Below are 20383 nucleotides of genomic sequence, written 5' to 3'. Positions count from 1 at the left end.
TTCAGCGCAGAGTTTTTCGATACAAAGTACAAATGTCTTGTGATTTTAAAATAGTTTGATGAAACAGCGCTGACTTTCTCAACAAAACTGCTGCTAAAAACAGGATAAATATTGTGCCACAGCGATCCAGTTAAAGGCTTTTCGATCCACAAATCTCCAACAGTTACCACGGATTTATTGTACACTAACTATAACTGTGGTGTTGTGGCATAAAGGTGGGATATTCACATAGAATGCAGACAAGTATTTAATTTATTAAAGGAGTATTGGATCATAATTACAGTATTTTATAGTTTTTGTGCATTTGCATTTAGAATATTTTGCCAATTTGAATAGGAGTAGAGTCTTAACTCAAACAGTCAGAATATTTAATACTGTATAAAAATGTAAAAAAATATAAGAAAATGTTAACAGTTATGCGTTTTTAAAATAAAAATACATTTATATCCACATCTCAACTCATGCTACTGTCAACTCATGCTACTGTCAAATGTGGATTTCCAAGAGACAAAATTATTAAATAGGATTAATATTACAGTGCTATGGGCAGGTTGAGGGTAGACACAACACTGATGCTGCCGCTGATATGAACACAGTGACACAATGTATGTGCAGTGCTATGAAATCTTCAAAAATGTAAAAAAAATGTAGAACTTTGTGTCACCGGTGCCACTGCTCTCAAATGTCAACCTGGAGCCCTGATATTAGAAAGATTTCTGAAGGATCATGTGACACTGAAAACTGGAGTAAGGGTTTTTTCTATTCCACTGCACTACTTTTCCATTGTTTTTCGATGTAAAAGCGCTAGACATACCCGTTTAACTGTTGCGCTCACGTCTCGCAACTTCTGCAGGTCTTGTGCGTGACAGCTTTCTAAAAACGTGGTGCTCAAGTTCAACTTTGAAAAAATGTGTTGCGTTTTTTCCGCTTCTCTGACCTGTTTTTTTTTAACCACACGAACGCGCTCTGTGTGAATGGCCCCTATTGGCTGCTGAAAATTCAACGTTTTCCATCACAGGAGTAAATAACATTTGAAAACGTATTAAAATAGAAAATGGCTATTTTAAATAGAAATTTTTTTTTCACAATATTACTGTTTTTACTATATCAAATGAATACAGCCATCATGAGGGACTTTCAAAAACATTAAAAATTCTTACCGACCCCAAACTTTTCAACTCTGGTGTATAAATGAAAATATAACAATGAAAAAATGACACTGGAAACATATAAAAGGTAACGTTAAATATTTGCTAAAATTTCTAACATTTTAAATGCATATGGAACTCGACCCAGTTGTGTCAGTTTTGGCCAACATGACGTTTTTAACAAATACCCTTCTTGAAAACTGACATTTTTACTTTCATTATATAATTGACTCTTTTCTCAAACTATGTGTGTGGTGCGGTTGCAGTGTAGTTTTATTTTGACTGTGGTGGTCACAAACGGCCAAATGTTTACACAGCACTTTTCCATACATTGAAAATGAATGAGAACTGAGGCTGTCAAGCCTAAAAATAAAGTCTACAAGACTTGCCTGCTCTCATACGATAGCTTTGTGTAGGGACTAACATTTAAATTCACAAAAAATCTTCTTCACCACAGATCCACAAACCTTTCAAATCAATTGCAGGTTTGAAAAAATCAGAAATATGTGAAATTTAAATGTGTAAGTGCAAATGAGAGACACTTTTCATTTTTGACTGCACTATTTTAAACATTCTCATTTTGTCAACAGTTGGTTGTCATTTCATTACTTCTTTTCACTCAGTTTACCCTCATGGAATTAAATGTTACTTTTACTCAGCATACAGCGATATCAAATGCTGGTTCCAGATGCATGAACCAAAAGTGAGGAATAAAAAAAGGCTTATTGGACAAATGCAAAATGCGCATGTTCACACTCGATGGGAAGAGATCCGTGGGAATGTATAATTTCTTTATTAACGTCACGTACCATTGAAAATTTGCTCTTTGTATACTTTTCTCTACTCCTCACACATCTGTGTTTCAAACCTGGATTTGAAGTCCTGACTCATTTATAATCTTTCTTGGGATTAACTAGACATGACTGAAGTGATCAAATCAAGCACATCAGAGCCCATGTTGCCATGCAGCATGGAAGTTTAACTCTTTCATTCCCAGAGCTTTGGACTTGATATCGTTTTAGCAGACTGGTTATGCCATTATGTAGGAGGCCCATCTCATCACAAGTTCCGGATGTTGTCACAGGCCTGTAATCCCTCTCGCTCTTCCTGCTGCAGAGACGCACAGCTGTGCGGCCATCGGAGAGGGAAATCTCATTTCATGATGACAGTTTATTTTAGTAAGGGATCTAGCTGAGTCATCAAGGAGGATATACAGGGTGTGTCTGAGATGGGTTTGAGTCATCGCTTTATAAATGATTCGGGAGGAAAGGGAAGCATTGTCTGTTGGTCATGGATAAACTGACTGTTTGACAACCATTATTTAACCTACACCTTTATTTTTGTGCAATTAAACCTTCAATAAGATTACATTGTTTTTTTCTTCTAAATTTGGGTTAAAATGTTTGTAACACTTAGTGTTCTTGTTATACATGTAGTAATAATAGTAAATTATGCATAATTAACTAACCCTAAACCAAACCCTATTCTTAACCCTACAGTAAATTAGTGTTATTATTTAATATTACTCAGTATTTAAAGGGCTACTTCACCACTGGCAAAATGAGCTTTCAATAAAACTCGGCTGCCTATACAGTAGAAAGGCGATTATTTTATTATTATTTTTTTTTTTTTAAATCGGTGATACCTGATAGAGAAAACCGAGAGAAAAGGCTGTCGTCTTCCCATTTGCCAAATAGGTAGGAAAACTTCAACACCCATAATGCACTGGGCTTGTTGTTGTCCAAGGCCACTCTCACCAGTCTGCTATGGATATGCTTATTGCCTCAACTACTGCCTTGCTTTAGTAGGAAATACCTCTTAGCAAACATTTAGTCGTAATAGTGCTGACTTGTATCCTTCTGGGGTGCAAGAATCCGAAGAGTAAACGTTTAGAGGGAGTGAGTTACTTTCAGTTTCCAGTGAAGGATCTAGCACATTGTATTCGGTTGCTAAAGGCTGCAAAGAATCGTAAATATTCAAAATGAAAATTTCAAACTCAGTCAGCATTTCAAACTGGATTACCACGAACACAGTTTTAGGCCAGAAGGGAAAACCGTCAGTTCCGGACAACCACCCTAAGCAAAACATCGTCATGAATAAGTAAGAAAGCTGTTGCCATGGTGTTCCGTTTTTACCATAATTCTGTTTAAAGAGTAAACACAGTACGATGCTGTTTTCAGTGATAAACCTACCCCTTACAATAATATTTTCTGCTAATAACCCTCTGTCGATCCGACTGTCCGTGGACGAGGATACAAAAATGCGGAAGTATAATCTGTAGTCATAATCTCAGTCCACGTAACATGGAGAACGAGTAAACATACTACGACATTGTAACCATACAAAGCGGGTTAAAAATCGGTGAAGGTACACTGTAACAAAGACACCTTAAAATAAAGTGTATCCATAAATTTACAACCAACTCAAAATGTCCTGATGGAAATATGGATTGTGTTAATACAAATGAATACAAAATGTATAAATCAATACAATTTATACACTACCCTTCTTCAGAAGCCATTCTAATATGCTAAATAAGGAATATATATTGTTAACAATGTTAAAAGCAGTTGTGACCGGGTTTTTTTCCTCAGGAATGTTTGATGAATGAATTTCAAAGGAACAGCATTTATCTGAAATATATTTTTTTGGATAAACTGCCTCAAATCTGGTAAAAGTGTGACTTATTTTAAAAACTGAAGTGATACTTGGAATAAGAAAAATGTAGATGTATTCTTGTATTATTATTTAATTATTATTTATTATACAAATTTAATTTAAAAATATTAATTAGTTTTTTTTAAACCCTTTTCCCCCTTATTTTTAGTTTAAAAACTCAAATGTGATAAATTCGGCTGAACTCCACAGATTTCCTCCATACAAAACTTATATATCAGTTACTTTTTCTTATTTTAATGAGATTTTTGTTGCATAATCGTATTATTTCTCTTGCTGTTTGTGTGTGTGTGTGCCGCATGTTTTCTGCTGTCAGAACTGCCTGTTCAGAGTGTAGTAGCCGACGGAAGGCCAGAGTCTTGCGGTAAGAGTCACTGGGTCACTGCCGCTGCTCTGGAGTTTTGCTGTGGTGTGTGTGTGTGTGAGAGAGAGCCTCATTCTTTCCCTTTTGTGCCCGCCGGCCTATCAGACTCAACCTGCAACAATCTTTTAGCATGTCTTGATGTCGGGCTATAAATTGGTGGATTTGGATTTACTCAAAGACCTGTTTAATCGTCAACAATCTTGGTCCTTTTGCATTATTGAGGTAACGTGCTGTGCCTTTTCCTCAAACACCTTAGCCTTTTTGCAACAGTCTCTCTCTGTTACACGTTGGCTGTTTTATTTATCTATTATAAAGTGAGTTCATGCCTTTTAGTTTTCTTTTAATCTTTCTTCATAGCCATCTGCTTGATCTAAGTGAACAGAATGAATGAACAGATGCTTGAAACATTTTATTTAGCCAATTCTTTGTGGTTAGTTGACCAAGTGCACCCAGCTCAAGTTGTTCATTAAGAATTTAATTTAAAAATAAGCACATAATTTTCATACAGTATTTTGACAATCAACTTACTAGTTTTCTCACATGGGGGTCTCGTCCACTAACCACGCATACATGCTTATTTTTGCGCATAAAACCTGTGCGAATGTTTCATGCATCAGTGTACTTTTTCTCAAAATTTAGGATAAAAATTGTATAACCAACTCATTACATGTACACAAAAATGTTAGAAATATGTTTTTGTGTTAAGACAAAGTTTATATTTAAATGTAGTGTAATAATAACTATACAAAATGTATAAATGAATAAAAATTGCACATATAATACAACCAATAAAACAAAAGATAAGCATAATAATGCATGAGAACGAGGAGTAATCTTTCTAACAACTTCCAAGTGGATTGAAAGACACACCTAGGACAGATGTGACATCCATAAAGCAATACAATTCCAAAGGCGGGTCGTCTAGTCCTGTTTTATTGAGTGTGGTTGTCACAAATTTGGAGTGCATAGGTTTATCAAGTCCAATACAATGGCTACACTCAGCCCGAGTGTTTGCGAGTGCATGTGTGTTTTTGTGTTAGCAGCACAAATGGAGAAATCCGCTTTGTAGCCTTCACACATGAATGGCTTATGAGCTACACCAAACGCTTCATGTAAACACATTGCAGGCTGATCCAGTCTGGTGAGATACTTATCTGATTTTTTTTTTTTTTTTACACTTCCACTCTTCACAAAAGCAGCGGCCATGTAAAAACAGTTAAAAGACACCAGTCAGTAAGGCATAAATCATTCTGTAGTTTCTGTAGGCTATACATTTGCATTGGCAGATCCGGAATAACAGTATGCTTACACACTGAAATATTCAAATTTAAACAAAAAATAAATAATTATATGGGCTGAATAAATCTTAATTTGTGTAGTGCACAAGTGTTTTGTATGTTCACAACTCTTTCCTGCTGTATTATGATGTATTTATTTGTAAGTGCTCATAATTTTCATTTCATTATTATAAACTTGCATTTTTTTTGCACTTAATTTATGATCTGTACAAAAAAATATATAATACAGTATATAATTTTCATAGTATTGTAAGGTTATGCCAGTTTGAAATAAAAATTGACCCCATTTACTTTATTAATACACCTTTCTGATCTTAATGAAAATTGCGATTTATCAGTGCACATTATTCTTAAGACATCTTTCATCGTAATGCAATAACTTGCTCCTACTCTGACACCTTCTATTAATATTAATTGAAAATAATGACTTTTTTTCTTGTTGAATATTTTGTTTCTCTTGGAAATACTTCTTAATACAAAAGTAAAATGGGTTGCAGACTCTGTTTCATCTTTACTTTGATATCTAAAATCTTTCCCATTTCTCCTTGAGCATATTTTCCACATATTCACACATACTGTTCAAGTTTGGGGTCAGTACAATGTTTTTAACAGAAGTCTCTTATGCTCACAAAGGCTGCATTTATTTGTGAAACAGTAATATTGTGAAATAGTATTACAGTTAAAAAAACTGTACTCTATTTTAATAGATTTTAAAATGCAATTGTAATATGCTGATTTGGTGCTCAAGAAACATTGAAAACAGTTATTCTGTTTCTTTTTGAAACCATTATACTTTTTTGGGTATCATTTGATGAATAGAAAGAACAGAAGAACAGCATTTATTTGAACAGGGTTTTTTTGGTAACAATATAAATGTCTTGTCACTTTTGATCAAATGAATACATAATTGCTGAATTAAATAATTCATTTAATAATAATAAAAAAAAAATACTGATTCCAAACTTTTGAACAGTAGTGTATGTTTGCGTTTACAAGTCATTTTCTCACATAGACTTCCTATGAAGTCCCTGGCATGCCAGAAAAGAAACAGGTTTTTGTTGTTTATGTCGTTTCTAAAGCTCTTTTATGGCTGAGTGCATCTGGCATGCTCAAGGCCTTGAAATCATTTTCGGTGCGTTCACCTACAGTCTCTCAACCGTTTGGTCTGGTTTTACATACACACAACCACTATACTGTATGTGACCAGGAATAACACACTCTTCTTTATACAGCTCCTTGAGTGCTACTTACCAAGTCCTCATCCTTTCTCCTGCACCCTCCATATCTTTCCATTCCTTTATCCCCCTATCTTTCTGTCTGTTTGTCTCTTAGGGCTTGTGCAGCGTTGTGTCATCATCCAGAAAGATGAGAATGGCTTTGGGCTGACAGTGAGCGGCGATAACCCTGTGTTTGTACAGCTTGTAAAAGAGGGTAAGAAAGACACAAACCGTGTTGTTCATTGTCCTTGTTTTGCCCTCCATAGCATGCACATGCAGAGCAGTTTCACGACTGACTTAAACACACACTTGTCTCTTTTAACTACCCAGCCTTAGATAATTATCCAGTTGTGCTACACAGTACGGTATAATTACGACACTGACAGTGCTAAATACATAGTTGCTTTTACCAGTAACTACAGCGAGGCAGTGGAAATGTGTATTCAAGCTACTTGTGATCATTCTTACACTGTACTGTGGCGATATTATGGCACAATGACGGTTTCAGATCAAGGAACTTATATTTTTTATTCCAGCAGACTGCATGATCTCTCTTTCTCTTCTTTTGCATGTAGATGGAGCTGCCATGCGAGCTGGTGTTCAGACAGGCGACCGGATCATAAAGGTGATGATGACCATCAGGAACTCCACTGTGATGAAGTTCAGATTTATTAGTAGATTATAATATAACTTCTTGAGATTCAGTTAAAAATGGGCGTAGTCTGTATGACCAACCCCAGAAACTGTTATTTGGGCTTGTGTCTTTAGGCAAGGCAAAAGACAAGTTTATTTATATAGCACATTTCATACACTGTGGCAATTCAAAGTGCTTCACATAGAAAGGAATAAAAATAATCACAAAATAAAAGCAAGGAAAATTAAAACAGTTATTCAAAATGCTTTACATAGAGGGGAATTAATATTTCGCACTTTGGCAATTCAAAGTGCTTTGCATAGAAAAAATAAGCACAAAATAAAAGCAATTATAAAAGGAATGAATAGAGTAAAAATCTTTAAGCCCTGAGGTTACAATACAAAAGAGCTCTCCAGACGGGCTCACCTGATGTCGGCAGGATGCCTCGGGTGCCGTGTTCTGCCTCCTGCTGGCGGAATAAAGAAGAATAGATGTATATATTTCTCTGGTCATACTTAAGAGTTTGGAAATCTTAACATGTCATAAATATGATGTGACGTGCGCTACCGTTCAAAAGTTTGGGCTCAGTAAGTGAAGTAGTCTCTTGTGCTTACCAATGCTGCATTTATTTGATCAAAAATATAGTAAAAACAGTATTATTGTAAAATACTATTACAAATGAATATACCATATAGAGTTTTCAGCATTATTACCCCTCAGAAATCATTCTAATATGCTGATTTGGTGCTCAAGAAACTCTTATTATTATCCATGATGAAAACGGTTGTGTTTTTATATTGTGAATCATTTTTCAGGATTTTGTTTTAAATCTTTTGTTACATTATAAATGACTTTACTGTCACTTTTGATCAATTTAATGCGTCCCTGCTGATTAAAAATATTATTTGTTTAAAAAAAGTCTTACTTTTGAACAGTTGTGTACCTTCACATCAGTTCTGTCAGAATAAAATGGACACATTGGGCCTTTTTATATTTCTTCTCATTTCCACTACCCAACAAAGACAGGAAGCTTTAGTGGAGCATTGGTGTATCTAAAGGACGTTATGTTTGGTTTGTAATTTATGCTTTATCTGTGTGTATATACAATTATCATGCTGTCACAGAGAGTAATGGGAAATGTAGTTTGGTCGTGCAAAACTCATAAACAAACTAAATAAAAAGCATTTTTGGCACTATTTTTGTTGCTGGTGCAGAAATAGACAAAGTAACTGGCAATTTTGCTCTTAATGTTGAGTATCATTATAAATTTAATCAGTTTTGTGTGTTTTTTTTTTTTTTTTTCATGCAGGTCAATGGGACATTAGTTACACATTCAAATCATGTAGAAGTTGTAAAGCTAATAAAATGTAAGTAGCCTGTGGCTTTCACTTGAATCATTTTACTGAAGTTATTCACATTTAAAGTGAACAATACTGTGCAGTTGTTGGTTTCTCTGTACAGATAACCTATTTGTGTGTGTGTTTGTTTACAGCGGGCTCCTATGTGGCCCTAACCGTACTGGGGAGACCGCCAGGCCTGCCTCAGATCCCCCTCTCAGACGGCGAGGTGGAGGAGGGGTCTCTCTTCTCGCTCACTTCCCCTCACTCCCCGGGGCCCATCGGTCCAGACCGCTCCTCTTCTTCCCCCAACCCCTCGGAGCGCAAACCCACCCCTCTGCCTGTATGGGTAAGAACTCAGTCTTGTCCTCAGATCACCGAAAAACAGCCTTGATCTCCATCAGGCCTCGTTCTTTTTCTATCATAGAACTGTAAGCCTTTTACTACAGTAACTCATTGTGTGTTTGAGGCATCACAGCAGCAAAAATACAACAGCAGTCACATGCTTTCATACAGAGAGTGTTTCAGACAGATAACAGAGCTGTGGCTCTTCACAAAAATAATTTCTGGGTTGCTAGATTGAGTATTTCCTCATAACCGTTTAAAGGATCGAAAGTTTGATATCAGATTAACTTTTTTTCAGCAAGAACACTTTAAATTGATCAAAAGCGACAGAAAACACTTGACACTTGTAATGTTACAAAATATTTCTACTTAAACTTTATATTCATCAAATACTGACATTTTTTTTTATCACTGTTTGCACAAAAATTATAAATGGCACATCTGTTTTCAACATTTATAATTATAAGAAATGTTTCATGAGCACCAAATCAGCATATTACAATTATTTCTGTTATGTGACAGTTAAATTTAGCTTTGCCATCACAGAAATGAATTACACTTTAAAATATATTTAAAAAAGTTATTTTAATAAAAATAATATTGTAATAATATTTAACACAGTATTTTTGATCAAATAAATGCAATCTTGGTGAGCATAAGATGATACTTTTTAAAATGTTTTAAATCTGGCGACACTTTATTTTGATGGTCCACTTTATGTATCTACATGTCATATAACTCTCATTAGTGTGTATTAGTAGACTGTTAGTCGACTGTTAGGTTAGGGTTAGTAGAATAAGTTGAAGTAGTTGCAAAGTTACTTAGTTGAATGTCTGTTGGTGGATCATCAAATTTAAGTGTTAGCAGATATTAAGCACAAAGCCTACTAATACTCTGAGAGTTAGTTGGCATGTAGTTGCAAAGTTACTTATAGTTAGTAGAATGTCTAAAGTGTTACCAAAAATCTTACCAACCACAAACTTTTAAACAGTAGTGTACATTGGTTATTTTGAGTGGACTATTAAAATCTACAAATTAAGATGTGTATTATAATTTTTTTATTTAATATATTATTTTGTTTCTTCAAGAAATGTATTTTATTATTATAAAATATTGTGTGATTAAGCTGATTAAGACTACTTGCAATGCTGCTGCCACAGTTGCTTAACACACGCAGTGTCTGTTCTGCAACCTGTTAATATTTGTAGACCTATGTAGCACACATTTGGTTTTGAACCATGGGAAAGTAATGTCTTAATTAGCAGAACTGAAGCTATAATTACAGACTGACTCATGTGTGGTTAGGACTGTCATTGAGCTCATACACATAAGTGTACATTTATCAACCACGTGATGTTGTGACAGAGTCTGTCTTCATTCTCACATCCTCTCTTACAAGAGATGTGTGAATGATCAGAGCTGCTGTGATGTTTGATAAATTACAGGCCATGACGGAGGAGTACAGCAGGAACCCTACACCTAAACTACTGAAGGAAAACCAGGACGCCAAGAAGCACATTCCACAGCACCAGGAGCAGCTCAGCAAGCCCACTGGGACTGGACAGGTACAGACTCATATATGTGCACACACACACACCCACACACACTTCCTCTGATTCAGAGAAATTCTTGATTCTTGAGTTTAAAACCTCAACAAAAAAAGAAGATATGTAGATGTTAATTTAATATTAAAAATGATTGTGTCTGGACATTATGAATCATATTTTTTTGTGTGAGGTGAAATATGACCGAGACTTTTCTTCATGAGATTCACACAATCACTTTTTCCCCTAAATGTATAAATAAGTAACTTGAAATTTTGTTCATCAGTAAAACACGTGGAATGTGTGACAAGCACTGATCTATATAATGACTCATTCATAATGTCGTTCTATATAGATCAGTGGTGACAAGTCACAATGGAGAATCTCTGGTTCAGCTTCGATTGAACATTTAATGTTGTCCAGAATATGTATCATTAACTAAAACCAAATCCATAAAAAAAACATTTTTTTGAAATAAAATAAACATTAACTGAAAAAAAACCTAAAAATAAATGTTTTTATTTTGTTTCAGCTAGTTGCCAAGGCAACATTTCTCATTTTTGTTTGGTTTTAAGCCGGCATGAAACAGAAGTGCTCCCTATTGTTTCCCTGTTGTGTTTCATTTTCGAGTGAAACGGCTTCTTAAAAAAGAAAAAAATGTTTTGTCCATAGGGAATTGATTGGATAATTTGATCGTTGTGGTTTGCTATTGCTGTGATGTAATGTGAGTGACAGATTGTCCTGACCTCGCACCGAAAAACATTTCAACAGAAAAGAGAAGAAATGTCGTTGCAAGAGGGAGGGGAAGTTATTTTGAAAGATTATGAGGGCACATGAATTTAAAAATAAATGAATAATGATGTGCACAGAAAACTGTAACTGTAATATTTAATACAAAAAAAAATAAGAATGGCCAAATTTGGTTTCATGGTGACTTTAAGTGAAGTACTGAAATAACTAAATAAACTAAAACAATAAAAAACTATATAGACAATCATATTTTAAAAATATTGATAAAAACATCCGACAAAATTACTAAAACTTTAACTAAAATTAAATGTAGTTCCAACTATTAACACAAACTAGTATATCAAGATAATCATAGGATCAATGATACTAAAATAACTCTGATGTAGTCTTACACCATGCATTAACCAGACACGATAAGATTAAAATGTCAATCAAATTTGTCTGTCCACGCCAGATACGACACAGCTACAAGATGCTGCAAACTCAATTACAAATCTCAGCCAATCAGAAGAGCATGAGCAAGAGTCTCTCTCTGCAAGCACACTGCTGTCTCGCAGCGAAATTGAAAAGTATATAATAAAAATTACTGAAAAATGTAACCTTTTTAATATTATCTCAAAGCTAATTATCAGTAACGGAACGCCATAGAAACCATTAAAAATAGAATCATTATTTTCCTGTTTATCACAGTTCAGCTGCTTTAAAACAATCTGTTGCATAAAGCACTATATAAATAAAGGGGCTTTCCTGTAGCTCAAACAGTAGAGCGTTGGCGCTTGCAACGCCAAGGCCAAGCAAGAACTGATAAGAATGTAAATGTGTACCTTGAAATGCAATGTTTGGATAAAAGCGTCTGCCAAATGCATAAATGTAAATGTAAATGTAAAGGTGACTTAAGGCGAGACACTACAGGTGAATAGGGTATTATTCAGTTATCCTGTAAATCAGAATATACTGTCAGTAGCCTTAAAAAAATGATTTTCGTCATGTTTTTTGGAATAAAATGTTATATAAATCAGGATAGGAATAAAATATTTACAAATCCCTCTGTAAATGTCTTCATAATATAACTAGGTACAAGACTGGAAAGTTTGGTGTATATAGGTGCTACTGAAGTGGAGATTTCGGACTTGGAGTATGAGAGAAAAGTCATTTTGAGAAAACGGGCTTTAAAGATTTATGAGATTGCGAATTTAGAGTTAAATCCCCCCTTTTACTTTCACAATTGGTTGCTGATAAAAAGGAAATGACCATATTTGGATCCGACAGCATTGTACAGGAGAGAGAGAGAGAGCTTTCTAACGGTGTATGTGATGACAGGGTGCAGACAGCGATCGCGGAGCAGCGGGATGATTTAGAACGCCAACTTTTGTTGAATTTTTGAGAAATCTACGGACGCAAACAGACAAGGTGTAGTAAAATAAAGACCTAAATGTGTATTTCGGACTTTTTTTTCACCACAAGTCTGAAAGAAGACATGTTATTGAAGACAAATATCCCAAAATCTCAAAATTGACCAGTGAAAAAAAAAACTATGTTTTTGCCTGCCGTGTCTCGCCTTAACTTTACTGTAACCCCGTCTCTTGATGCATTGCTGTCACGACTGGTTAGGACAAAAACTGAATACATGAAAAAGCCACTTTTTATTGCGTTTTGGCGCACCGTGTCTGGTTATGACGCGTTATATGTGTGTATGATTTCTGCAAGGTTGGTGAGACCAAATGAAATGCCAGTGTTTACAAACATACTTTGTTTTCTTGCTCAGTATTTCCATTTTTCTTATTTTTCTTGTGATCTGGATGTAAAACTATTCTGAGAAAAGTTACATGAACTTTTACATGAACTTTTTTACATGAAAACTTGGCAAAATAAAATAATGCCTTAGCCTCTGAGGGCTTCAGTTACAGTCATTATTTTGTTCGATGCCCATTAGTGGTGTGGAACTTACACTTCACGTTCTAACAAAACGTCATGATGTTACAATCATAATGAGAGTTTGTGTATATTGTAGGATGGCTCCATATCTCCAAGGCCAGGTGAAGGAGAGCTGGAGGATGGAGGGGGAGATTTGGATCGACCCCCTTCCTGGCAGGGTGATGCAGGAACGGAGCCATTGTGGACCAACAATATCACGACCCCTGTCAGTACACCTCCCGAGCACATTACTTGAATGAAGATCTGTGGTTCCTCTATGTAATTGACATTTGCTCTCAATTGCTCCATGCAGGTCACTCCTAGTCCTGTCCCGGAGAGCCCATGCCAAAGAGAGACCCCCTGCCACAGCCCAAAGACCACACCCCGAGACAGCCTCAACTCCTGTCCTTCACCGGACGCCGAAGACACACCTGATCTTGTGAGTGACCTCTTGACCTCATGGCTTTATATGTAGTTTCTCAGAGCTGTGCAAAAATTGTGCGTTTCTCATTTAGGATTCTCAGTCGAGTATGGGGAGCCCCTCCTCTCGTCCGGTTGCACACATTATTGGTGCTGAGGACGAAGACTTTGACACAGAGCAGGAACAGGTAGGGGTGACTGTGGCTTGGTTGTAGTCTGTATGTTTATTTCTGCCAATTTGTATTTTTGTACTTGAGGGCTCTCCTCCAAACACTAGTGACTCGATAGGCCTCGATATACTCATGCCGTAGTTCTTGTTTCTTCTTCGTTTAGGAGTAAAAATAAGTTTTACTCCTTTTCAGCTGTAGACTGTTAGCGAACAGTCTGTTGGAAGAAGGATGATTAAAACATAGAACGAGTAGATTGAGTCCATCAACACCCCCAAAGCTTCACAGTCCTATACCTCTTGCTGGGTCGACATTTCATTCAGTAACGTTATGCAGTTTTGATGTATATGGTGTTAAATGTTTGATGATTGCGCCAGCTTACGTATGTATAAGCAAAGCTTTTTTCGCTTGTTTCTGTTTCGCTTATTTTTGCATCTGGAGATTCTGTACTCTTTCAGAAGATGAGTAATAGCGCCCCCCTATCGTATAAGTGAAAACATTGATTGCCAGAAAATTCCGTCAATGGCGGGGAAAGAGTTAAACATGAAAAAACTTTCAATTAGATTTTCAACTTCAATTTCTACTATAAAGAAACTCTCCAATATGTTCATGCTTTTACTCGCATCTGACCTCGATGGACTGAATAGAAGGAATGAAATGAAAAAGGAAGAGCCACAGAGCACTTATTATCTATGGACCAATTGTAGTACGAATGTTTTTACCAGCTGCAATTAACTTTTCCGTAGTTTGCTTTGGCAAGCTGTTTCGAACTTTCGAAACAAACTCCAAAATGATCGCTTGATTTTGTTCTATATTATGTCACACCAATTCAATTGTTCACACAATTTCGCTTGAAGTATATCGGGGCCCCTACATAGCATTTTTAGGCATCATAGGTGAGCTTCTGATATGAAGGCTGTACTAAACAGCACTCAGTATGTTTATTCCATTGTCTATTGGCAATGGTGTACTAATGCATGAATCACCGCTAATAAGTCACTTAATCCTTGTTCTGTCCAAATCCGATTTTTGTGCTTATCTGATTGGAATCCGATCATATTTAGAAAGTCTGAAAGGCAAAAAAATCACATCAAATGACAGTAACACTTTTACAAATCCATTTGAAGCTAAGTTCATAATGTGGTTTGAAATCCTGGTCTACACACCTTTTTGAATTTTGAGACAGACGGAGAAGGCAGCATGGAACAAACCCACACACATAGTAGTCAAGCGCTACAGCTACACATTTTCACGTTTTAAGACAACAACTGTATTGTAAATCCCTCCATGTCACTGCTGTTTTTTTTTTTTTGCCATAGACATACCAACGCAACATTGTCATAAAAACCCAGTGCAGCAGATAATCCGTAAAACAAACGATTGCCACACACAAATCAAATAAACAAATATCGGTAATTGAGTTTGGACTGATAGTGTGAACATAGCCTTTGCTTTCTGTTGGTCAACGCGTCGAATCAGTGTTACCAACTTGAACCTGTTGCGAAATCTGCACTGGCAAATCTTTCGACCTCACGCAAAATTCCCAATCACGTGCATTTCTGTTTTGTTTGGAAAATTTTACTTTACTTTATGCTCAAATACAGGTAGCTTTAGAATTTTTTTTCATATTTCAGGTTGGTCTACCCAATGCACATGTGCAGTACTAAGCGCTAGTCTCGGGACACTACCAGTTTCTATGAGAACCGAAGCTGTGACACAATGTTTGGCTCTTTTATTTAGAAGGTGGAACTTATTCCACCATATAGTGCGTTGCAGTTTCTCCCATTCATAGTAATATGAGTCAACTCTTTTGGGATATATAGGCAACGCTGTTTATGAGGCTTTGAGGCTTTTTTAAGTTTGCCATTTAAATCATAAAGTTTAATAATATAAGAATTTGTGCATTCCTTGTACTGTAAATAATTCTCTCTCTGTCTCCAGATAAATGGCCAGTGTAGCTGTTTTCAGAGCATAGACCTCCTGAAATCTCGGCCTGCTCACCTGGCAGCTTTTATCCATCATGTGGTCTCTCAGTTTGACCCTGCGCCTTTGGTGAGATCGATCACCCCTCTTACCCACAAACCCTCTCACACAAACCTGGAATTTCCAGGCATCTAACAAAATATTTATAAAGGACTTTCCATGTTCCATGAATCTCTCTTGCATGCTTATAGTTTGGTCTCAGATCAGATGAGTCACATCACTAAAGCGCCTCTCATCTCCCTTCTCACTTCACAGCTGTGCTACCTCTATGCTGAACTTTACAAACAGACCAGCTCCAAAGAGACACGACGAATCCTCATGGATACCTTCTTCATAGACAAAACAGCTGTGAGGGACCTTACAACAGGCTCTGATTCTTTAGCTTGTCATAGATGATGTGATCGCTGACTAAGCTGTATTTTGTTTTTAAACAGAGCTTGAAAGTAACAGTACCTGAATCCATCATCACTGATCTGGGTTAGTTCAAACCTCTAAAAATCTAAACACATTGTTTAATCACTTTGTTTTAGCATTCATGGAAATGATAGTTATGAAATGATAGGCTGATAAAAATGTTGTGCAAACTCCGACCTTCAACTTAAAATCTCATTATTTCATTGAAATGTTTTAGAACCAACAAGAAAGTTGATCCAGTAATAGTTCCTACTTGGATAAATCGTATTAAACATGGGGTTTGTCTGACTAAGTGGGGCATTGCTAATTCAGATGTTATGTTGATATCTGTAATTAATCTAGGATGTTACCAATACATTCCTCTATCATAGGGATGAACTGATGTTCTGCTTGATACTGATAAGTCAATGATTATTTTCCTGTTATGACTGATAACCTATAAATGACCAATATTATAACGGTAACACATTACAATAAGGTTTCATTAGTTAACATAAACTTCTATAGTATTTATTAATCTTAGTTAATGTTAATTTCAACATTTACTAATAATAAAATCAAAAGTTGTATTTGTTAAAGGGGCATTCCACCCATTTGAACATTGTTTTTTATTTAAAGTGGGTCATATATGTAGTCGAAATGTAAAATAAATTGAATTTGGTGCCTTCGTGACCGAGGAAAGACAAAAAATAACTTCAGGACGCATTTGTATGAAAGACAACAACTCCCACAATGCACCACATTGCACAGCTCCGCAAGCCACTCCCACTAATCCAGAAAGCGCATATCTGCCTATAAGAGAAATCACTCTTCCGTCTACAAGGCTAGCTACCACCAGAGCTTGAAATTCATTTCACACAAAATGTCTAGTTAGTTGGCGAACTCATTAGTGCATAACTCCTCGTTTGTATTTCTTTCGAAAAGGTGAATTATTGCATGGTACCTGGATGTTCAGTCAGAACATATGCGGTGCGAAACTAGGATAGTTCACAACACAAACGTCCGTGTCCTCGTCTGATTCAGAGATTTCGTCCAGGCGAAATTGTCATCGTTGAAATTCTTTGCCGCAGACGGACTCTATCTCTGTGTTCGTAGTTGCATAGTGAGATCACCGGCGCCACCAGTCCGCCCTAACTCGAGCCAGTCCGGGCTCCTCGTCCGCGGCAGGCAGGTCTTCTGCCTCGGCTGCTCTTCGCTATAATGCGGCTTGTAAAGGTAGCCACAAACACCTGATTCAAGCATCAGACTTCCGAAATCCTCTTCTTCTATATCATATTGAGCACTCTCCTCCGCTATTGTCATAACTTTACATCTGTCTCCACAGCGCCTGTTAGCTTAGCTTCAAACAAGATGGAGGATATTGCTTTCAGTTTCAGAGAGTAAAGTCCCACCCACTGATCTGTAATAGGTCTGTAGCGTGAGCGGGTCCCGCCCCTGGGAAAGATGAGGAACTAGTGCTTGTAGTCTCAACAGAAATCCCCCCCTCTTACACTCGCTTACACTTCCTCCTACAATGACGCAAAATGACGATTTTTGCGTCATTGTAGGAGGAAGTGTAAGAGGTAAATAACGGATTTCTCCCGTCTCAGGGGAAAATGAGAGAGTGTTGCACGACCATTCAACAGTATGACTGGGTTTCTAACAATGCAAAGCTTAATGCAAATGGGTGGAGTATCCCTTTAACATTAGTTGATGCACTGTGAACTAACATGAATAAACAATGAACAGCTGGATTTTTTAACTAACATTAACAAAGATTAATAAATACTGTAACAAATGTATTGTTCATTGTTAGTTCATGTTAGTTAATACATTAATGTTAACAAGTGAGACCTTATTGTAAAGTGTTACCATTAGATTGCATATCTTTTAACAAAAATAAACAAAAATCTAACAAAAATAAAGCTGCAAGTGAATTTATACATAATATCTTTCTGCATATGTTAGTGCTAGATATTGAAAGTAATTTAAATCTTAAAATAGGCAGAAGGCATTAAATCCAGTATGTTCAATATGTATCTGCACCATATTATTTATCAACTGATCAACTTTTTTTTCATTTTTTTTTTTTATCATTGTCGGCCGATATTGGATATTTATTGACTGGTATTGGATGGTTTATTGATAAATGAAAAAATCGTCAGATTAAAAAAAATGTGTCGCATTACCAATATGATGCTGATATATTGTGTATCTTTTATTTTTTAAAGTCACCCATCTCATTTGAATTATTTATGCATTTGCGTGAATATAGAGCGGACTGCACACTCAATTAATGCAGAACGGAAGAGGCCGGAGCCCATCTCAGAGGATATCCACCGACAGTACGTGCAGCAGCTGCAGGACACACTTCTACCTGACATTCAGAAGAACCTAGAAGACTTCAGGTAAAATGCACTCATCTAATCCACACACTCTACGACTCCAATGTATCAGCACAAGTGTCAGTGGAAACCTTCTCCTCCAGTATGTTCTCTCATGTATTAATTGTATGTTTCAGGCAAAAGCGCAGTATGGGTCTGACGCTGGCTGAAGCGGAACTAGCCCGTCTGGATACGGAGAGAATGAGAGACCGCGTGGCTCCAGAAAAAGAACGATCCTGTGCAGAGCACATCATCTCCAAGATAGAGGATGTACTGTAAGTGCACTTATCGTTGCTGACATATGTATGTGAATATACTTGTCCTTTTTTATTTATTGTCTCTGTGTCTGGAGGTTGGTGGTCACACACACTACAGATCACTATCATTTACATTTCCCTTTTCTCATAAGTTTACATAGCCCTTGCAGAATCTTAAAGATGCTTAGCATTATTAAAAAAAGTTTTTTTTTTGTACTGTTCAGAAGAAGCTACCTAAAGTATATTGTGCTGTCAAATAGCTTTATCAGTCAGTACTATTGAAAAATATATATATGATTTCTCCTATTTTTGCTCTTTCATATTTTATATCCTTTTGCACGGATAGACAACTGTTGTCCATAACTATGACTAAATCTTCCACTACTCTCACTCAGGGTGTCCCACAGGGCTCTATGCTTGGTCCTCTTCTTTTCAATATTTACTTGTTACCCCATGGTCATATAATCCGCTGTCATAGTCTCAGCTACCATTGTTATGCTGATGACCTACAACAAATTTGCTTGTTTGCTTATTCTGACACTGCTCTTCCTCTTTATTATATGTATTTATAAAAAAACTTAGCACGGAATAGACTTCCCCTTTGTTTTCTTTAAATGTGAAAGCCATGTGGGTAAACTTGTAGACAGCTTTTTACAGGAAAAAGAGCCATTGTTGTTCCTCTATTGTTAATGGCTTCAAGACGTTCATGATTAGTTCAAAAATTATCCCGATTTGTTTGACTTTAATGTGAGACCAAATATTCACTATAGGGTTTAAATCTGGACTTTTTGACCAGGCCAAAACATGAGCCTGATGGACTTGTTCTCAAGCCACTTCTTGGTGGCTAAACAATTTGGGCTGGAGCATTGTCTTGTTGAAAAATAACATCTGATCATTCTTCTTTACATATCAACTTTTCAATTGTATGTGGGAAGCATTTATTATTAAATTTCTCGCCAGATATTCAAAGACATTGCTCTGGAGCATCACCATGCAACTCGTGTTACACTGTGATTCATCAATGAACCCACACAACTCTGCTGAACCACTCTGAATCTAACGTCCAATATTCTGCCAACAATGTTGGAAAAACGGGCTTGGCCTATTTTTTTTTTATTTTTATTTTTTTTTATATATATATTTTTTTTTCCGCTTTTGTAGCAGTTCAATATGTAAACTTAGCAGAACTGTATATGTCATCAGTCACATAGTTCTTGACACTTCAAGGAACTTATTAGAACAAGAGAAATGAATTCTGGTATTTTGCTGGTTTTTGGCATGGTTTACAAAATCATCACAACTGGGTTGACATTTTAAGCCTGTTCCTGATTGATAAATATAACAAAAATAAAGATAAAGTTAAAAAAATAAGCATTTATTTATCTTATCTGAGTTCACTTCCTAAATGAATAGTGATGTCATTTTGACCAAATTTTTGGAATGGTAGATTATTTTAAGAAGGCTTCACATATGGCATATTCGTTGTTGGTCATTATTTACACTTATATTGGACACAACAGGATCCCATTTGACCCAAAGATTGACTAAGATT

At 36.2% G+C, this 20383-nt stretch overlaps 1 protein-coding gene across 4 annotated transcripts in view; it reads left to right on the top strand.

The window, feature by feature from the left end:
• The window catches only part of arhgef12b (Rho guanine nucleotide exchange factor (GEF) 12b), a 79398-nt gene that overhangs the window by 36547 nt on the left and 22468 nt on the right, over positions 1-20383 (top strand). For all 4 annotated transcript variants that reach the window (XM_084115022.1, XM_084115021.1, XM_084115020.1 and 1 more), the window contains 13 exons: positions 6819-6917; positions 7279-7328; positions 8647-8704; positions 8830-9023; positions 10465-10584; positions 13325-13453; positions 13541-13666; positions 13743-13835; positions 15756-15866; positions 16053-16145; positions 16232-16274; positions 18466-18598; positions 18712-18849. In XM_084115022.1, coding sequence (XP_083971148.1) covers positions 6819-6917; positions 7279-7328; positions 8647-8704; positions 8830-9023; positions 10465-10584; positions 13325-13453; positions 13541-13666; positions 13743-13835; positions 15756-15866; positions 16053-16145; positions 16232-16274; positions 18466-18598; positions 18712-18849 — 1387 coding nt within the window. The remainder of the gene's footprint in view (positions 1-6818; positions 6918-7278; positions 7329-8646; positions 8705-8829; positions 9024-10464; positions 10585-13324; positions 13454-13540; positions 13667-13742; positions 13836-15755; positions 15867-16052; positions 16146-16231; positions 16275-18465; positions 18599-18711; positions 18850-20383) is intronic.

The sequence above is a fragment of the Abramis brama genome (assembly GCF_963993115.1).
Source record: "Abramis brama genome assembly, chromosome: 5".
NCBI lineage: Eukaryota > Metazoa > Chordata > Actinopteri > Cypriniformes > Leuciscidae > Abramis > Abramis brama.
Note: the sequence above shows the minus strand (reverse complement) of the source record. Positions and strands in the feature narration are given on the sequence as shown.